The 12,976-nt window shown below is 47.6% G+C and overlaps 1 protein-coding gene across 1 annotated transcript in view; it reads right to left on the bottom strand.

The window, feature by feature from the left end:
• Positions 1-12,976, bottom strand: part of FRAS1 (Fraser extracellular matrix complex subunit 1) — a 174,007-nt gene that overhangs the window by 15,558 nt on the left and 145,473 nt on the right. Inside the window, exons 44-57 of the mRNA XM_030022887.2 lie at positions 12,759-12,947; positions 12,224-12,343; positions 11,603-11,782; positions 9,406-9,530; positions 8,579-8,719; positions 7,403-7,630; positions 7,005-7,118; positions 5,599-5,749; positions 4,364-4,523; positions 3,704-3,866; positions 2,987-3,233; positions 1,700-2,044; positions 1,218-1,378; positions 683-830 (exon numbers count right to left, since the gene is read on the bottom strand). Of these exons, the coding sequence (XP_029878747.1) occupies positions 683-830; positions 1,218-1,378; positions 1,700-2,044; positions 2,987-3,233; positions 3,704-3,866; positions 4,364-4,523; positions 5,599-5,749; positions 7,005-7,118; positions 7,403-7,630; positions 8,579-8,719; positions 9,406-9,530; positions 11,603-11,782; positions 12,224-12,343; positions 12,759-12,947 (2,472 nt within the window). The remainder of the gene's footprint in view (positions 1-682; positions 831-1,217; positions 1,379-1,699; positions 2,045-2,986; positions 3,234-3,703; positions 3,867-4,363; positions 4,524-5,598; positions 5,750-7,004; positions 7,119-7,402; positions 7,631-8,578; positions 8,720-9,405; positions 9,531-11,602; positions 11,783-12,223; positions 12,344-12,758; positions 12,948-12,976) is intronic.

The following is a 12,976-nucleotide window of genomic DNA, read 5'->3' on the forward strand; positions in this document are numbered from 1 at the left end:
CACCTCTCAGTCACCTAACTCCAACAGTTGATGAAACTTTTTCCTTCCCTACCATTTTGGTGCTCTTGCAATGCGCTGGAGAACAAGACAGGGCTGGTGGTACAGGGATGGTGTGCTTATGAGGCATGTCAGGAAGGGATTATATCAGGACTCAGTACTGCAATGGATGCTATGTCTCAAAGCATTATCCTACCGCCTGTGGACAGACACAGAACCAATAGTTTGCAGCAAAGAGGGCTGACCTCAACAAAAGATACAAAGGCAGAAATGATTATACGACGAAGTTAGATTATACAGTGTTTGCCTTCCTCAGGCGAGCAAACATGAGAGATGTTAAAACACAAGAGAAAGTAAACATGGAGTAAGGCTTTCTCACATAGTAAGGGGGACTTTAGCTCACAGAAAGCCTGAAACGAGGACTGAGCTCTGAGCAGAGGAGGCAAAGCATGGCTGAAAGTGAGGGGCACTACAGGAAAAGTCATTCTGCACTTCTGAAGACTCCAAGTTCTTGTGGACAGTGAAGCATGGAAGGAAAGAGGGCAGCCAAATGGAATGGGAGGATCCCAGGAAAATAGGCTAAATCCAGCCGAGAAATAACCTAACTTGGACTATCCTCCTGCTATGTGGAAGTGTGAAGGAAGAGGCTAGGATGGACTGGATGGAACTGCCATGGGTAACTTACCATCTTGGAAGATGTCATTAATAGCCACGATCGCTTGGAACGGCTTTGTCAGCTCAGCTCCATGGGGTGAGCTGAGATAAACAACAAAGGTTTCCAGCCCTTCTATCACTGGGTACTGTGCATCGTCCAGGATTGTCAGAGTGCAGAACTAGAAGAAAAGCAGACATCCTGCTTTTAGAGATGCAAAGCTGTCATCCTTGCCGGTACTTGCATTTGGGTGTCTAATGTAAAGTCATTATGTCAGGCCTTTTCTGAATTCATTAATCAATGGAAACAACGTTCTAGATAGATCTGGCATATCATTTCAGAGAATTGGCAGCCATCTTTATCCTGGGAGAGGTGGCCTGACCGAATCTTCTCCGGCTGGAGTGCTGATCAGATGTGAGTCTCTGCCTAGCAGATTAATTAACAATTCTCAAGTGGCCCTGAGAGGATTTTCAAAACAGGCAAATGGCAAATACAGAGTATGCACATAAACAAGAGAGAGGTGTCACCAGACAGAGCAGACTCATCAGGAGTCAAAGTGGCTCCTCACCTCTTCCGTCTTGCCTGGCCTGAACTCTATTTTTCTGGAGCTGGGGACATAATCAATTCCCGGGCTGGCAGATGGAGGGTCTGACGTCCGAGTGGCACACCACACCGAGATGGGGGTTGAGAGATCAGGTCCCTGTCGGAGGACTGGAATCTCAATGTTTCCTGCATCGCCAGTTGCACGTGAGAGAGAACCAAGATGAGAAAGCAGCCACATACCACAAAACCATTCCTTTCCCTTCAGCATGCCCTTCTCCCTTCACCACTGCTCCTGTACCCAGCACAGGCTATTGCAGAGAACAACCCCCAGCCCTTCCCCACAGGGGCACAGGGAAGAACAGAAACGCTCTGCAGACCTTTTACAATTCTGCTGCTGTGCCCTAAATCGCTCCTTCTGATACCTCTTTCTGGTGAAAGCATGCTTTCACGGTAAGCACCCCAACGCGGTGTGTAGAAGCCCTGGGGGAGCCCCCTGCTACTCTTCACCTGCAGCCTCGCTGACGGTAAACGTAGCATTCCCCAGGAAGACCGTAGAGGCATCGTTGGGACCACCGATGAAGACGCTGGCTGATGCCCGGCTGCCAATGCGTGCGTTATCGGAGGCATCGGCCAATACGATCTCAAACTCCTCTTCTTCTTCGTATTCACTGTCATCGATCAGCGTGATGTCACATGTCGTCATGGTGACGCCCGGACCAAAAACAATGCGGCTGTCATCCGCCATCCCCCGGGACTTGAAGTCGGAGCCCGATTCCAGCATATAAAGGCTGCTTCCCTTGGCTGATTTGGGGACAGTGTAGCAGATGGCAGACACAGTGCTGCTGGTATCCCCTACGACGCAACAGGAAAAAACCATTACTCCATGGGAATACTTTTACTCTATTTCGTGGAGAAACCATTCACTTAATTAATAAAGCAGCATTCAGAAAAGAGGGTGAGGAGTGAAAAAGAACACCACCCCTGCTCTAAACTTGCATAAAAACTGGCTTAGGTCTGACTTCCAGGCATACTCCAAATCTGCACTCTTGGTTACTACAATCAGGAAACGGGTGGCACTTGCCTATTAAAGAATATACAGTACAGTGATAGGGTCCACATAAAACACAGTATCTAGATTGCAGAGAAGCAGCAAATAAATACAAGGGTTTGCTCCTGCTCATGCTGGGAAGAGAAATGAATCCAAAAGTAAGGAGCTTTAACTGCGCTGGTGAATCTTACAGCAGAGCTGGGAAAAATAAAAAACCTCACTCATCTGCCCTGTGTTGTTGCTTGTTATTTCAGCTGCGCCAGAAAGCTACTTTCAAAAAATCAAAGAATCACCCCAAAATCATAAACAAGCAAACCCCAAGGAACACCACTTGTTTTGGGGTGTCACTGTTATTTGCCTGCCAACAGGAAACAGTCATTTGCCTGAGCCTGGCAAAGGTATATACTGCAAAGACTCCTCAGCAGCTTTGCGGTAATCCTAGTCATGTGATAAAAGACTGCAGGATACAGGCACTAAACCGCTTTTATTATCTAGAAAGTACAGAATTAAAATCCAAGCTCTAGGCAGCCACACGTACTTCACAGTCTGTCTACAGGTGCTTCACTTCTCTCTGTCCCCCAACAAAACTGTTGGCCACAGTCTCCAGGGCTCCCCATCCACTCTCTCTGCTGTGCGGGTTAGACTCTGCACATCTTACCCACAGCAGTGCCTGCAGAGCCGCTTTGCCTCCCGTGCCGCAGAGCCCCGCGGCAGCACAGAAAATCGTTCTGCCCGGCACGACCCACCTTTCCTTTCAACAGGAGCAGAAAGAAAACCAGCGCTCTCGCTGATATGGTACGTCTTCCTGTCGAACTGCAGGGTGGGCTCGTCCTCTGTGTCAGTGATGGTGACCGTGGCCCGGGTGACGTTCCCCAGCAGAGCGTAGGCTGGCATGCTGAGCTCGACGGCGAAGCTCTCCGTGCTCTCAAAGACGTTGTCATCATTAATGATGATGGTGCAGGCCTTGGTGTCCTCCCGCTCCTCAAACTGCACCTGGAAAGCAGCAAGTGGCCTGCTCTCTTTGGACTGGGGTCTGAAACTTTCTGTTCTTCCTGCCTGACCCTTGCCTGAGTCACAAACCCTGTGCACGGGCGGCATCAGACACCGACCTTAACCAAGGATAAATGGCTAGTGGAGGTCAAAGGCAGCAGCAAATGCAGTGCGTAGACCCCTACCCCTTCTGGTCTCATTCATGGTTTTAGCCCTTTGCATGATGAGGAATGACATTCCTACTCAGGCAAGCCTGTAACCTTTGTGGGCTGCCAGAACACTGCTGCAAAGTGTATCTGCCAACATAAAAAACTGATGAAAAGAGAGACCCTCTTCTGAAGCAAATAAACCACAAAGTCTTAGAAAGGAAATACAGTCTGTGTTGTGTTTTTATCAGTGTTTATCAGTTCTTTCATCCAGGCCTTGATGGCACACATGGTCAGACCTTCCCTTTCCTGGTGTCTCCAACCTACCTGCCCTGCGTACTCCACGTAGTCCTGCTCTCCCGGCTGTGAACCAGAGCCGGAGGTGGCCGTTCCCTGCTCTGTGCGGCACAAGACAATCGCATACTGGTTGAGGTTACCAATCCGCCTCACAGTGACGCTCACAGATCCTGCGCTCTCTTTGACGTTGTAGCTGGAAACGTATCAAGCAGATACAAATAACAGGCTGGGGAGCAAACCCTATGTGTTTACGCTGCTACTGAGCACCACAGACTCAGGCTGACTGTTGCCTCCACAGAAAATCCGAGGGACACTAATAATCGGGGTCTTGGGCAGGTGGCAGCTATTCAGCAGCCCTGCTCTGTGGTTTAACCCAGCAGGCACTTCTCCTCACTGACACGCATGTAAGTTCCCACTTCCACACCGGCTGCTGTTGCCCCCCCACCCCGTCCCCGTCTAGAAATCAACAGCGTTAATTCAACAGGAATGCCACGCGTGGTGCTACACTGCACAGCAGTGAGACCTCAATCCTGACGCGGTGCCAGGGAAACACAGGCAGAAATGATGGTAACTGTCCCAGAATTTCATTTCCATGCTGTAGGTCCAATCACATATTACAGAGCTCAACCTGCCTCCCTCCAGATAAGACCCCATCTGTCAGCAGAGTGCCATAAACCCCATGCCACTTACCTGGTGTATGTAAAGCTGATGAGAGACCACTGGACGTGGAAGATGTTGCCGCTGACCACATTGGGTTTGCTGTCCTTCACTAGGAACTGAAAGCTGTCCATGGTCTCCTGAACCTTCTCCTCATGCATCACGTACCGAATGAGGCCCTGGTTCACATCCTCTGCCGGAAGGAGACATCCAGTGAGCCAACCCAGAAATTCAACGGCAGTTTTATAGATGAGCAGTGCAGAGACGTGCATCCGCACGGCCGCAGGGATCGGGTTTTCCACACGGCCTTTATGCTGTAGCAGCTTTTCTAACTTCCTTGGTCTTACCTGTGGTAGAAGCCAGCCTACAAGCTGTGACAAGACATTCCCTTGCCTAGTCTTTATCCATAGTGGCTCATACTTAAAAGTAAGGTAAATTTAAAGTAGCTTTGATGAAATGCAAGAAATAGGAATTTGTTTGGGCAGCAGATATTTCAGCTCTGTTCTATAAGCTGGCATGTCCTAACAGGGCTCCTTCTCACTTGCTGAGACAGTTCGAGCTCTCTGACCTTCTGCAGTATGTTTCCCAAGCTTCAGCCCTAAAATAATGTAGGTCTCCTCCTTTTTTTTTTTCCCTCTTTTCCCTGAGCACACGGGAGGCCAGGCATTGCTGGCAGGGCCTGATGAGAAGAGACAGGCAGAACTGCTGACTGCATTTGTACAGGACCTAATGCAGTGCGGTGCGAGGCTCTGCGAACGGCAGTAGCAGAAATGCTAAAAAAGGCTGCGCTGTGAGCTCCCTCTCAGCCTGCCTGGGGGAAGCTGGAGGGAGCAGCAATCAGAAAGAGCACAGTGGTGTAGGAAGCAGGTACTCCCTCAACTCCCCTTCCTAATGGAGGGCCCCTCAGTCCTGCAAGAGTGACCTTTCCACACGTTGTTGACTGTGCACTGCTAGCTAAACATCTACCAGACCTTGTGATGATGAGGTCCACATGCAATACCTACAACTCCTTTTTACTGTCCCAAGCCAAATCTCAGCTCTAAGAAGTCCGGAGAACCTGGGTGTGCTACAGCATACATGTTGACATCGATAAGAAATTCTAGGATTTCTGCAATTGAGAGCAAAGTTCAATTCTTACTTTTGACACACTTTTGAGATTTGCCCCTTATCTTCTCCCCTCCCACCTTCCCCCCACACCCCCCAAAGCTATCTTGACAAACTGAAGCAGCTGAAGGAAAAAAGCAACAGTATACAGCCCAAGTCCATACCCTGCGTAAAGGTGGTCACAGTTGTCCCTGGTTTCAGCTTGTTCTCCACGTAACCATTTCTGGGACCAGTTGTTATCTCATAGATCAGCTGTTTGTCATCTGTGTCAGGATCTGTTGTCAGTAATTCCTTCTTAGTGATTAGATTGGTTGCCTGGATGAAAGCCAAACCAAGGGAGTAAAACTCTGGAGAGCCAGCAGTGCAAGTCTGATTGACTGTTCATCTAAAAAGCCCAACCATCCCTCTGTCAAACAGTGCTCCACGAGGGAAAAGCTAGGGGATGTAAAAGCACAGAGCGGCCTTGAACAAACAGATGCCCCACAAGGTGTTTGACAGCACAGGAAGGATTCAAATTCTGCCTCACATCTGGTTTGTTTAATAAAAAAACATTGTGGCTCAAAGAAAAGCAAATGCAAAACAAGCTGCCCAGCCCTATCTAGCTGTGGCTAAAAGCTATGACAAATCTTCTGGTTTCACCTAGAAACCACTGCTCCATGAACTGTGCTGATGCTCAGGTGAGGCCTGGCTTTGCAAAAAACATTTGCAAACAGCCTCAAGTTGAAGGATTGACTCAGGACAGTTCATGCTGCTTTAGTGAGCCTGCAGTAAGTCCTCTTTCAAATGACCTCCCACGGATGTGCCACAGTTCCACCACATTTAGCTTTCTCTTTAAAAAGAGAACACCTATAACAGCAGGAGAAAAAGAGAGAATTGAAGTGCCTGAGGCTGCAGGAGTGCTTTTTCTGAAGTCAGGAATTTGAGCTGAGGTAGCCACTTCTTAATACAATTTCTTACTATAGTGTCTTCCAACCTTTTTTCCTGGGAAGAACTGAAGTATTTCTTTGCAGCTAATGCTGGGTACTCAAAAACAAGCATGAGAGAGAGAGTTTCCTGGGGTTTTTTCTGGACTTCAGCAAAACAAAGGCATGTCACAACAAGAAATCCCTATACCAGATTTCTCTGAAAGCCATATATCTCTACCATGGCTGCTGCAGCACATAATCAAGACTTCTCCGTCATCAGCAAAGCTGAAAATATACCCTGGGGAGGAGGGACAAGGGGCAGGACATGTCTGCCCAGGAAAGCGGGCAGGAGCTGTATCGCACTGCACAGCTTGTGCGAGAGCCAAGAAGAGCCAGGCTTGATGGTCTGGCTGATGTATGGGAAGGAGATGGTCCAGGAAGCAATTTAGTGCCCTGGAGCCACGTTGCCTGGTTTAGCTAATGGAGCTGCAGTGCAGGCATCCCTGGACACCTCTGCCTTTTCCAAGACACTTCATGGGCACAGAGGAACACCTGTTCTCTGTTGCAGAAATAAAACTGCTGAAGGATCAGGAGGTTCTCCTGTGAAGCTCCTTCTCCTGAACAGCCTCAGAAACAATCTAAGCTGAACCCAGGCAGGCAGTTACCTTGCCATCCATGTACTCGAGCCACTGCAAACCCAGGTTGGTGACAACCCTGGGTGTCCCATCATCCACAGAGAGAATGTCCACTTTGAAGCGCTGTGGTACTGCTGTCACAACCTGACAAAAGTTCAGAGAGACGGCTGTTACTTTGGGAGTCAGGGCCTCATGCACCATATTACCAGCTTTGCTCCCTTCAGCTCTGTTAGGGTCAAGGTCCTGGGGCGACTTTGCACACACAAAGGCTGGTACACCAGGGAAGAAGCGTATGGCATCACATAACTGAGAATACTCAGCCTTTATCTTCAGTAGGGCAACAGCAGCTAAGTCTCCCCTTCTCTGAGAGGAAGTAGCTTTCTATTAGCTATAGAAGGTCTCCCTGACATCCCTTCTCCTCCCCTTACCTTCTTCCCCCCATCCTCCATAATGAAAAAGGGATTGGTCCCATCAGTCACAGTGAAAGTGAAGCGATCCTTCAGTGAGTTGCTGCCATCATGACTGTAGCTGATGCGGTTCTGGTAGATGTCGTCCATCGTGAAGGTGGTAGCTTGGTGGTAACGCTGCCCGTTGCTGGTGCGTTCGATCAGGCCATACCGGGGGGGCTGCACGACTGTGAACATAATTGACTCAACCTGCACCAGAAAGACAGGAGTGGCAAAGCTGATGACATGACCCCAGGACCAGGACAGGCATGTCCTTCCAGCTCAAGATGCCTGGAGAGTGACTCTGTGCCAGGACAGCTTTCCTAGCACAGTGTTTCCAACCAGTGGCTGAAATGCAGCACCGCACACTGAATTGATTCACCCCGAGCCCTGCCCTGTCTTTATCCCTCTCCCAGGCTGGCTATCTACAGAACAACCCCAATCAAGGAGACCTAGGCTAGACGCATCACAGCCAACTACTGGTTTGGCTGGTCTGAGAAGCCTCCCACCCTTGTGACAACTCCCTGAACACAAGAGCAGTCCCCCATTCTGCAGCCATTCTAAGCAACGTGCCCCTTGTCACTTCTGTCAGGGTGGAAGCAGCGATAACCTTTGGGGCAGGATCTTTGGCTCGGGCAATAACAGGCAGCCAGGAGCAATCTTGCTGCTGGGAAATGGCAGCGCAGTGAGGTAGAGCCAACATGAGACCGCTTAGTCTCCAGCCAGACCCAGGAGGAGGAAGAGGAAATGTCATTTTTATCTGTGCTAGGCATAAACTCCGTGCCAAGGCTAGGCATAAGCTCAGTTCAAATCCACAATGTTCAGAGAGAAGGTGGGACAGGGCAAGGATTACCTCTGATCACAACTTCTAAATGTTTTCCATGCAGGTTTGTTGCTTATGTGTCTGAGAGACATCCCAGATGAAGCCATTTCTCAAGCCAGGGATTTGCTTTGCTGAAACACTCATTCATCTATTTATATACAAACTGGGCCTCCCACAAGCCGTTTGTCTGATGTTGTGATCAGACAGGGTATGATCACAGCGAGAGATGACACTCGCTATAATCTCTGTCTCTTTGAACACAAGCCCATTTTTCTGATAGCCCAGATGTGCAGCACGAAAGGGGAGGGAAGAGGCGAGGGGGAGTCCTGCCTTACCTCTGTGTCAGCATCTGTTGCTTTCAGCTCAAACTCTGTGATGGTTTTTCTCACCCCTTCCTGAACTGTCATCCCGAGGCTTTGCACTACGGGTAAGGAGTCATCCACAGGCTTTATGGTGATGTCAAAAGACTGGCTCACCTGGAACAGGAGGAAAAGCCTCTCTTGATGAATTCAGTCTACCAAGAGTGCAACTCCATTGAAACAGTAACACTTTAAGGAGACAACGGTGATCCAGAGTTTGGGTCACTTCATTTTGGCCTTGTCTAGTGAGTAAATATGAGCTTCTAAGCTCAGATCATATGAGCATGACCTCTTCTATCCCTCCCCACTACTTTATTCTCCCTCTTTCTGTGATATTTATGGACATCCACTTTTCCCTCCCTCCTTCTTCTTTGTCCCTCTCCCTCTACTTGCAGCTATGATTTTTCTCTTTCAGAAAGTAGGAAGGAGACATTTCTCAAGGGTCTAACTGCGCTTCTGTGTATGTTGTCAGTGCACGGGATCAAAGCTGAGCTCCAGGAGCAATTGGTAAGGAGGTGAAAACCAGACCCTGAAATCTTGGTAAACCAGTGTCATGAAGCTCCACCGCAGGTGGCTCCCCCTTACCTTCACAGGGCTCATTCCCTTCCCTGTGGTCCTTAAGATCTCTCACAGCAGGGGAAGTAAGAGCACCCACCGTTGCCAAATGACAAGCCCATGTGTGGCTTGTTTCATTTCCTTTGCTACGTCTGTCTCTCGCAAGCGTGCAAGAGAAAAACTGACTCCCATCCCATCCTACAGAATCAATAGCCTGCTCTGACTCAAAAAAACGTGCTGGGACTTACTTCATTTGTTCCATCAGACACAGAAAAAGTGAACGCATCCTTATGCTTTTCAGCATCACTGGTGTGGACATACTGGATGCTGCGAGAGGCCAAGTCTGCCTGGCTGAAGGAGCTAATTCTTGTCCCTAGAAAAAGAACAATAGGGGAAAATGTGCAATAGAAAGAGCGAGGCAGGGAAAAATATAGGGAGCTGGACTTATCTAGCCATAAGCATTCAGTCTTAGCTTGTCCTGCTCCAATTCAGGCTGTACCATAAACCTCAGCTGAGCCAGGGATTTAGCTGGCACGGAGCCTCCTAGAAACTCTGCTCAACAACTTTTAAATTAATGTAGTGGCACCCCTTCTGCAAAAAGAAGTATAGACTTCTTCCCAGACTTACAATTTTATGGTGGCACCTCACACTGTCTGGACACCCTCTTGAGGATGGGCCTCTCAGGGCAGAGGACAAGAAAGAAGCTGTGGGAAAATGGTAGATGTAACACTTTGATTTTCACTGCTGTGCAGGACTGATCTAACCAGGGCATCACTGAGTATGAGCAAAAGGTTTCCTAGCCACACAGCAGTTTTCAAAAATGCCTTCAAAGTCTCTGCTCTCTTTTCCCCTCCTTGTACCCCTGCATTTAGAACAGATTAAGTCCCATTTTCAACACTGACTTATAGTGACATCTTTACAGGCCATTGGTGTGACACAGACACAGAAAGGTACCCGAAAAGCATTTTAAAAAGCACTTGAACCTTTAAGTATCACTGCTGCATTTGACAGGTTTACTGCAACAACAAAAACCCCCACAAAAAGTTTTTCACCAGTTTGGCACACTAAATGGCTACTGACAGGTATTGGCCACACTACAAAAGATACCAGGATCCGATATAAATAAATGAGTCAAAACTGGATGATTAGCCAAGGTTTCCTCAGAGCTCATTAGCTTTAAAGGTTTGTGCTCTCTTTTGAACACTCCAGTACTCTCTCCTTAGGTTTAGGTCATTTAAATTGTGAGAACATCTCTTTCCCAGTGTGTGACTCTGTTATCTTTCCTAGTCCATCACAGACATGAAAAAGCATAGAAATCAGAATCATCACATTTTAAATAACAGGAGGAATAAAATCCTTAATCCAGCTCTTTCAGGTCTCCAAAGCACAAGATTCACTGTTTAGTTTGCAATTTAGACAAAAATATTGCAAGTTTTTAATTTTCTCTCAGCAGGGCGTTTGCTTATTATAACTTTCATTCATTATTCCTACCCTTTCAACATGTTTGCCAGAGGACATCTTACACTGTGAGAAGATGAGGCGAACCACACACTAAAACTGAGCTATACAGGGACTGTCTGCATCTTGAAAACACACAGCAGATATTTCCACTTTAATCTCATGCTAATGAGAAATCTAATTCTAAGAAGAAATATAATCTTAGATGAGTATAATCTAAATCAGAAGAGCATATTATATGACAGCATAGATTTAGACTAATTCATCAGAGAGGGGTAGGACACTCATACTGTCAGTCGGCATGGAAGGCAACTCTAAAATTCAGATCACATTTGCAGGTAATTATTTTCTGAGTTTCACAGGACTGACCAATCCCCCCTCCATGAACTACCAGAATTCATTATCCAGCATATCCATCACAGCACAACGTAGCTTCCTTTTAAACTAACTCAGCGGTTAGTTCCCTTCGTCTCTCCAAAGTACAGGTGGGAAAAGAGGCTGGTTTTTAGGGATCAAGGGACATACTGGCCAAGAGGGGGACAGAAAGCAGGTTGTCTGTTTACCAAGGTGGGCTCTATTACCATGGACATTAGGGGATGAATTCTTCGGGGCGTTGTACTATATGTGGTCACAGAAAAGGCTGAAGGTTTGCCTGTCATGCAGATGCAGCAATAGGTCCTGAAAGAGGAGAAGCACACAGTGGCAAGCTGGACTGATCTGCAAAGTCCACCAGGCAAGGTTACCATGGGGCATAAACTCACCCAGAGGCTGAAAAAATCCTCATCTGTGATTATTGGGCTGCCTTGCCTCCACTCACCCTATTCTCCAACTCTCTGGGCTAACGACCATTTGATTTCTAACGGGAAACATAATTCTGTGCTGCTGCCTCCAAGCACATTTTTCCTGCAGCGACTCTTTAGGGCTCAAAAGTCCTCCAGTGCTTTGCTGCTAGGAGTACCGAACTGAGTAAAATACTGTCCTGCTAACCTGGGGAGGCTGCGTGCTCCAGGTGCCCCAGCTGTGGCTGCTTGGTGAGCTTGTACTGGAGCTGGGTTGGCTCACTGTCCTGGTCAGTGGCAGAGAGCTGGAGGGTCGTGATCGTCTTTGCCGAATTCTCATCCAAGACCAGCCCTTCGTTAGCGATGATGGAGGGGGGAAATCCGTCCTCTGAAAGGGTGAAATACAAAGCTGAGTTAGGAGACAGTCACCCTCCTTTCCTTGGTTTTATTCAAATCGGGTACTCGGGCTCAAGCAAGAGACAACATACACACAAACACCTCCCAGACTGCTAATTCCGAAACAGGTACTTGGCCTCGGCATTAATCGAGGGCACGGTAACACTATAATGTCTTAAAGACAGTCTAGACAGTATAAAGATATTAAGGGGAATTTTTCTACCTTCTTCAGTGAGTTTGTCAGAAGCCAAAGAACAAATCCTTACATCTGCGAACTCTCCCCATGCCCCAAACTTCAAAGGCCTTTGAATTAACAGCAAATAAAAACTGCATCTCAAGAATGACATCTTAACTTGCAGTACATGCGGGATGGGAATCTATGAAGGCCTCAGCTCTGCAGCAAAGAAAACACAACTTCAGCACTATCTTTTACCTAATACACTAATATAAAAAACCTGGTCCGTCAGTTTGTTGCCATCTGCATCGATCACATCAAAGGTGAATGGGAAATTTCCAGCAGGATCCCCTTTCTTGTGACTGTACACCACTTGCCCTAGAGAGAGGGACAAGAGAAAAGAGGTGGTTTATTACAGGCTGCGTCATTTAATTCTTAGTTTGGAACCAGGCTGGCAGTATAAGCCGAGGGACTTGGAGCTTGACAGAGCTCCTGGATTTGGGTTTCATTACTTTTTCTCGTTATTCTTTTTCTCCTGCTGAGAGAGACTTTTTAACACTTGCTTAACGATACGTGTTTCTGTTCTAACATAACAATCTTATCGTACTTCTTTCCCTCTCCCTTCCCTGCTTCAAGTCATCCTCCCCCTCTCATAAAGATCATGGAATCACAGAATATCTCAAGTTGGAAGGGACCCATAAGGATAATCGAGTCCAACTCCCTGCTCCTCGCAGGACTACCTAAAACGGCCACATATTACTTGCCAAGATTATCTAAAATTGAGCAGTCTCACCTTTATTTATATCAGCCTGGGTGAAACTTTTGAGAGGTCCTTCGACAGAGATCTGGACTGGATTATCAATTTTGGTCAACTGCAGATGGCCCACGCTGGGATCCCTCTTCATGACAAATCTAATCGTTGTGTCGTCTGAATAAATAGCTGCTGCTTTCAAGTGCTGATCTGTGAGGTATGCTGCAGAGCCTGGACCAGAGAAAGAAAGTCCACAAACA

The sequence above is a fragment of the Aquila chrysaetos genome, chromosome 1 (genome assembly GCF_900496995.4).
Source record: "Aquila chrysaetos chrysaetos chromosome 1, bAquChr1.4, whole genome shotgun sequence".
NCBI lineage: Eukaryota > Metazoa > Chordata > Aves > Accipitriformes > Accipitridae > Aquila > Aquila chrysaetos.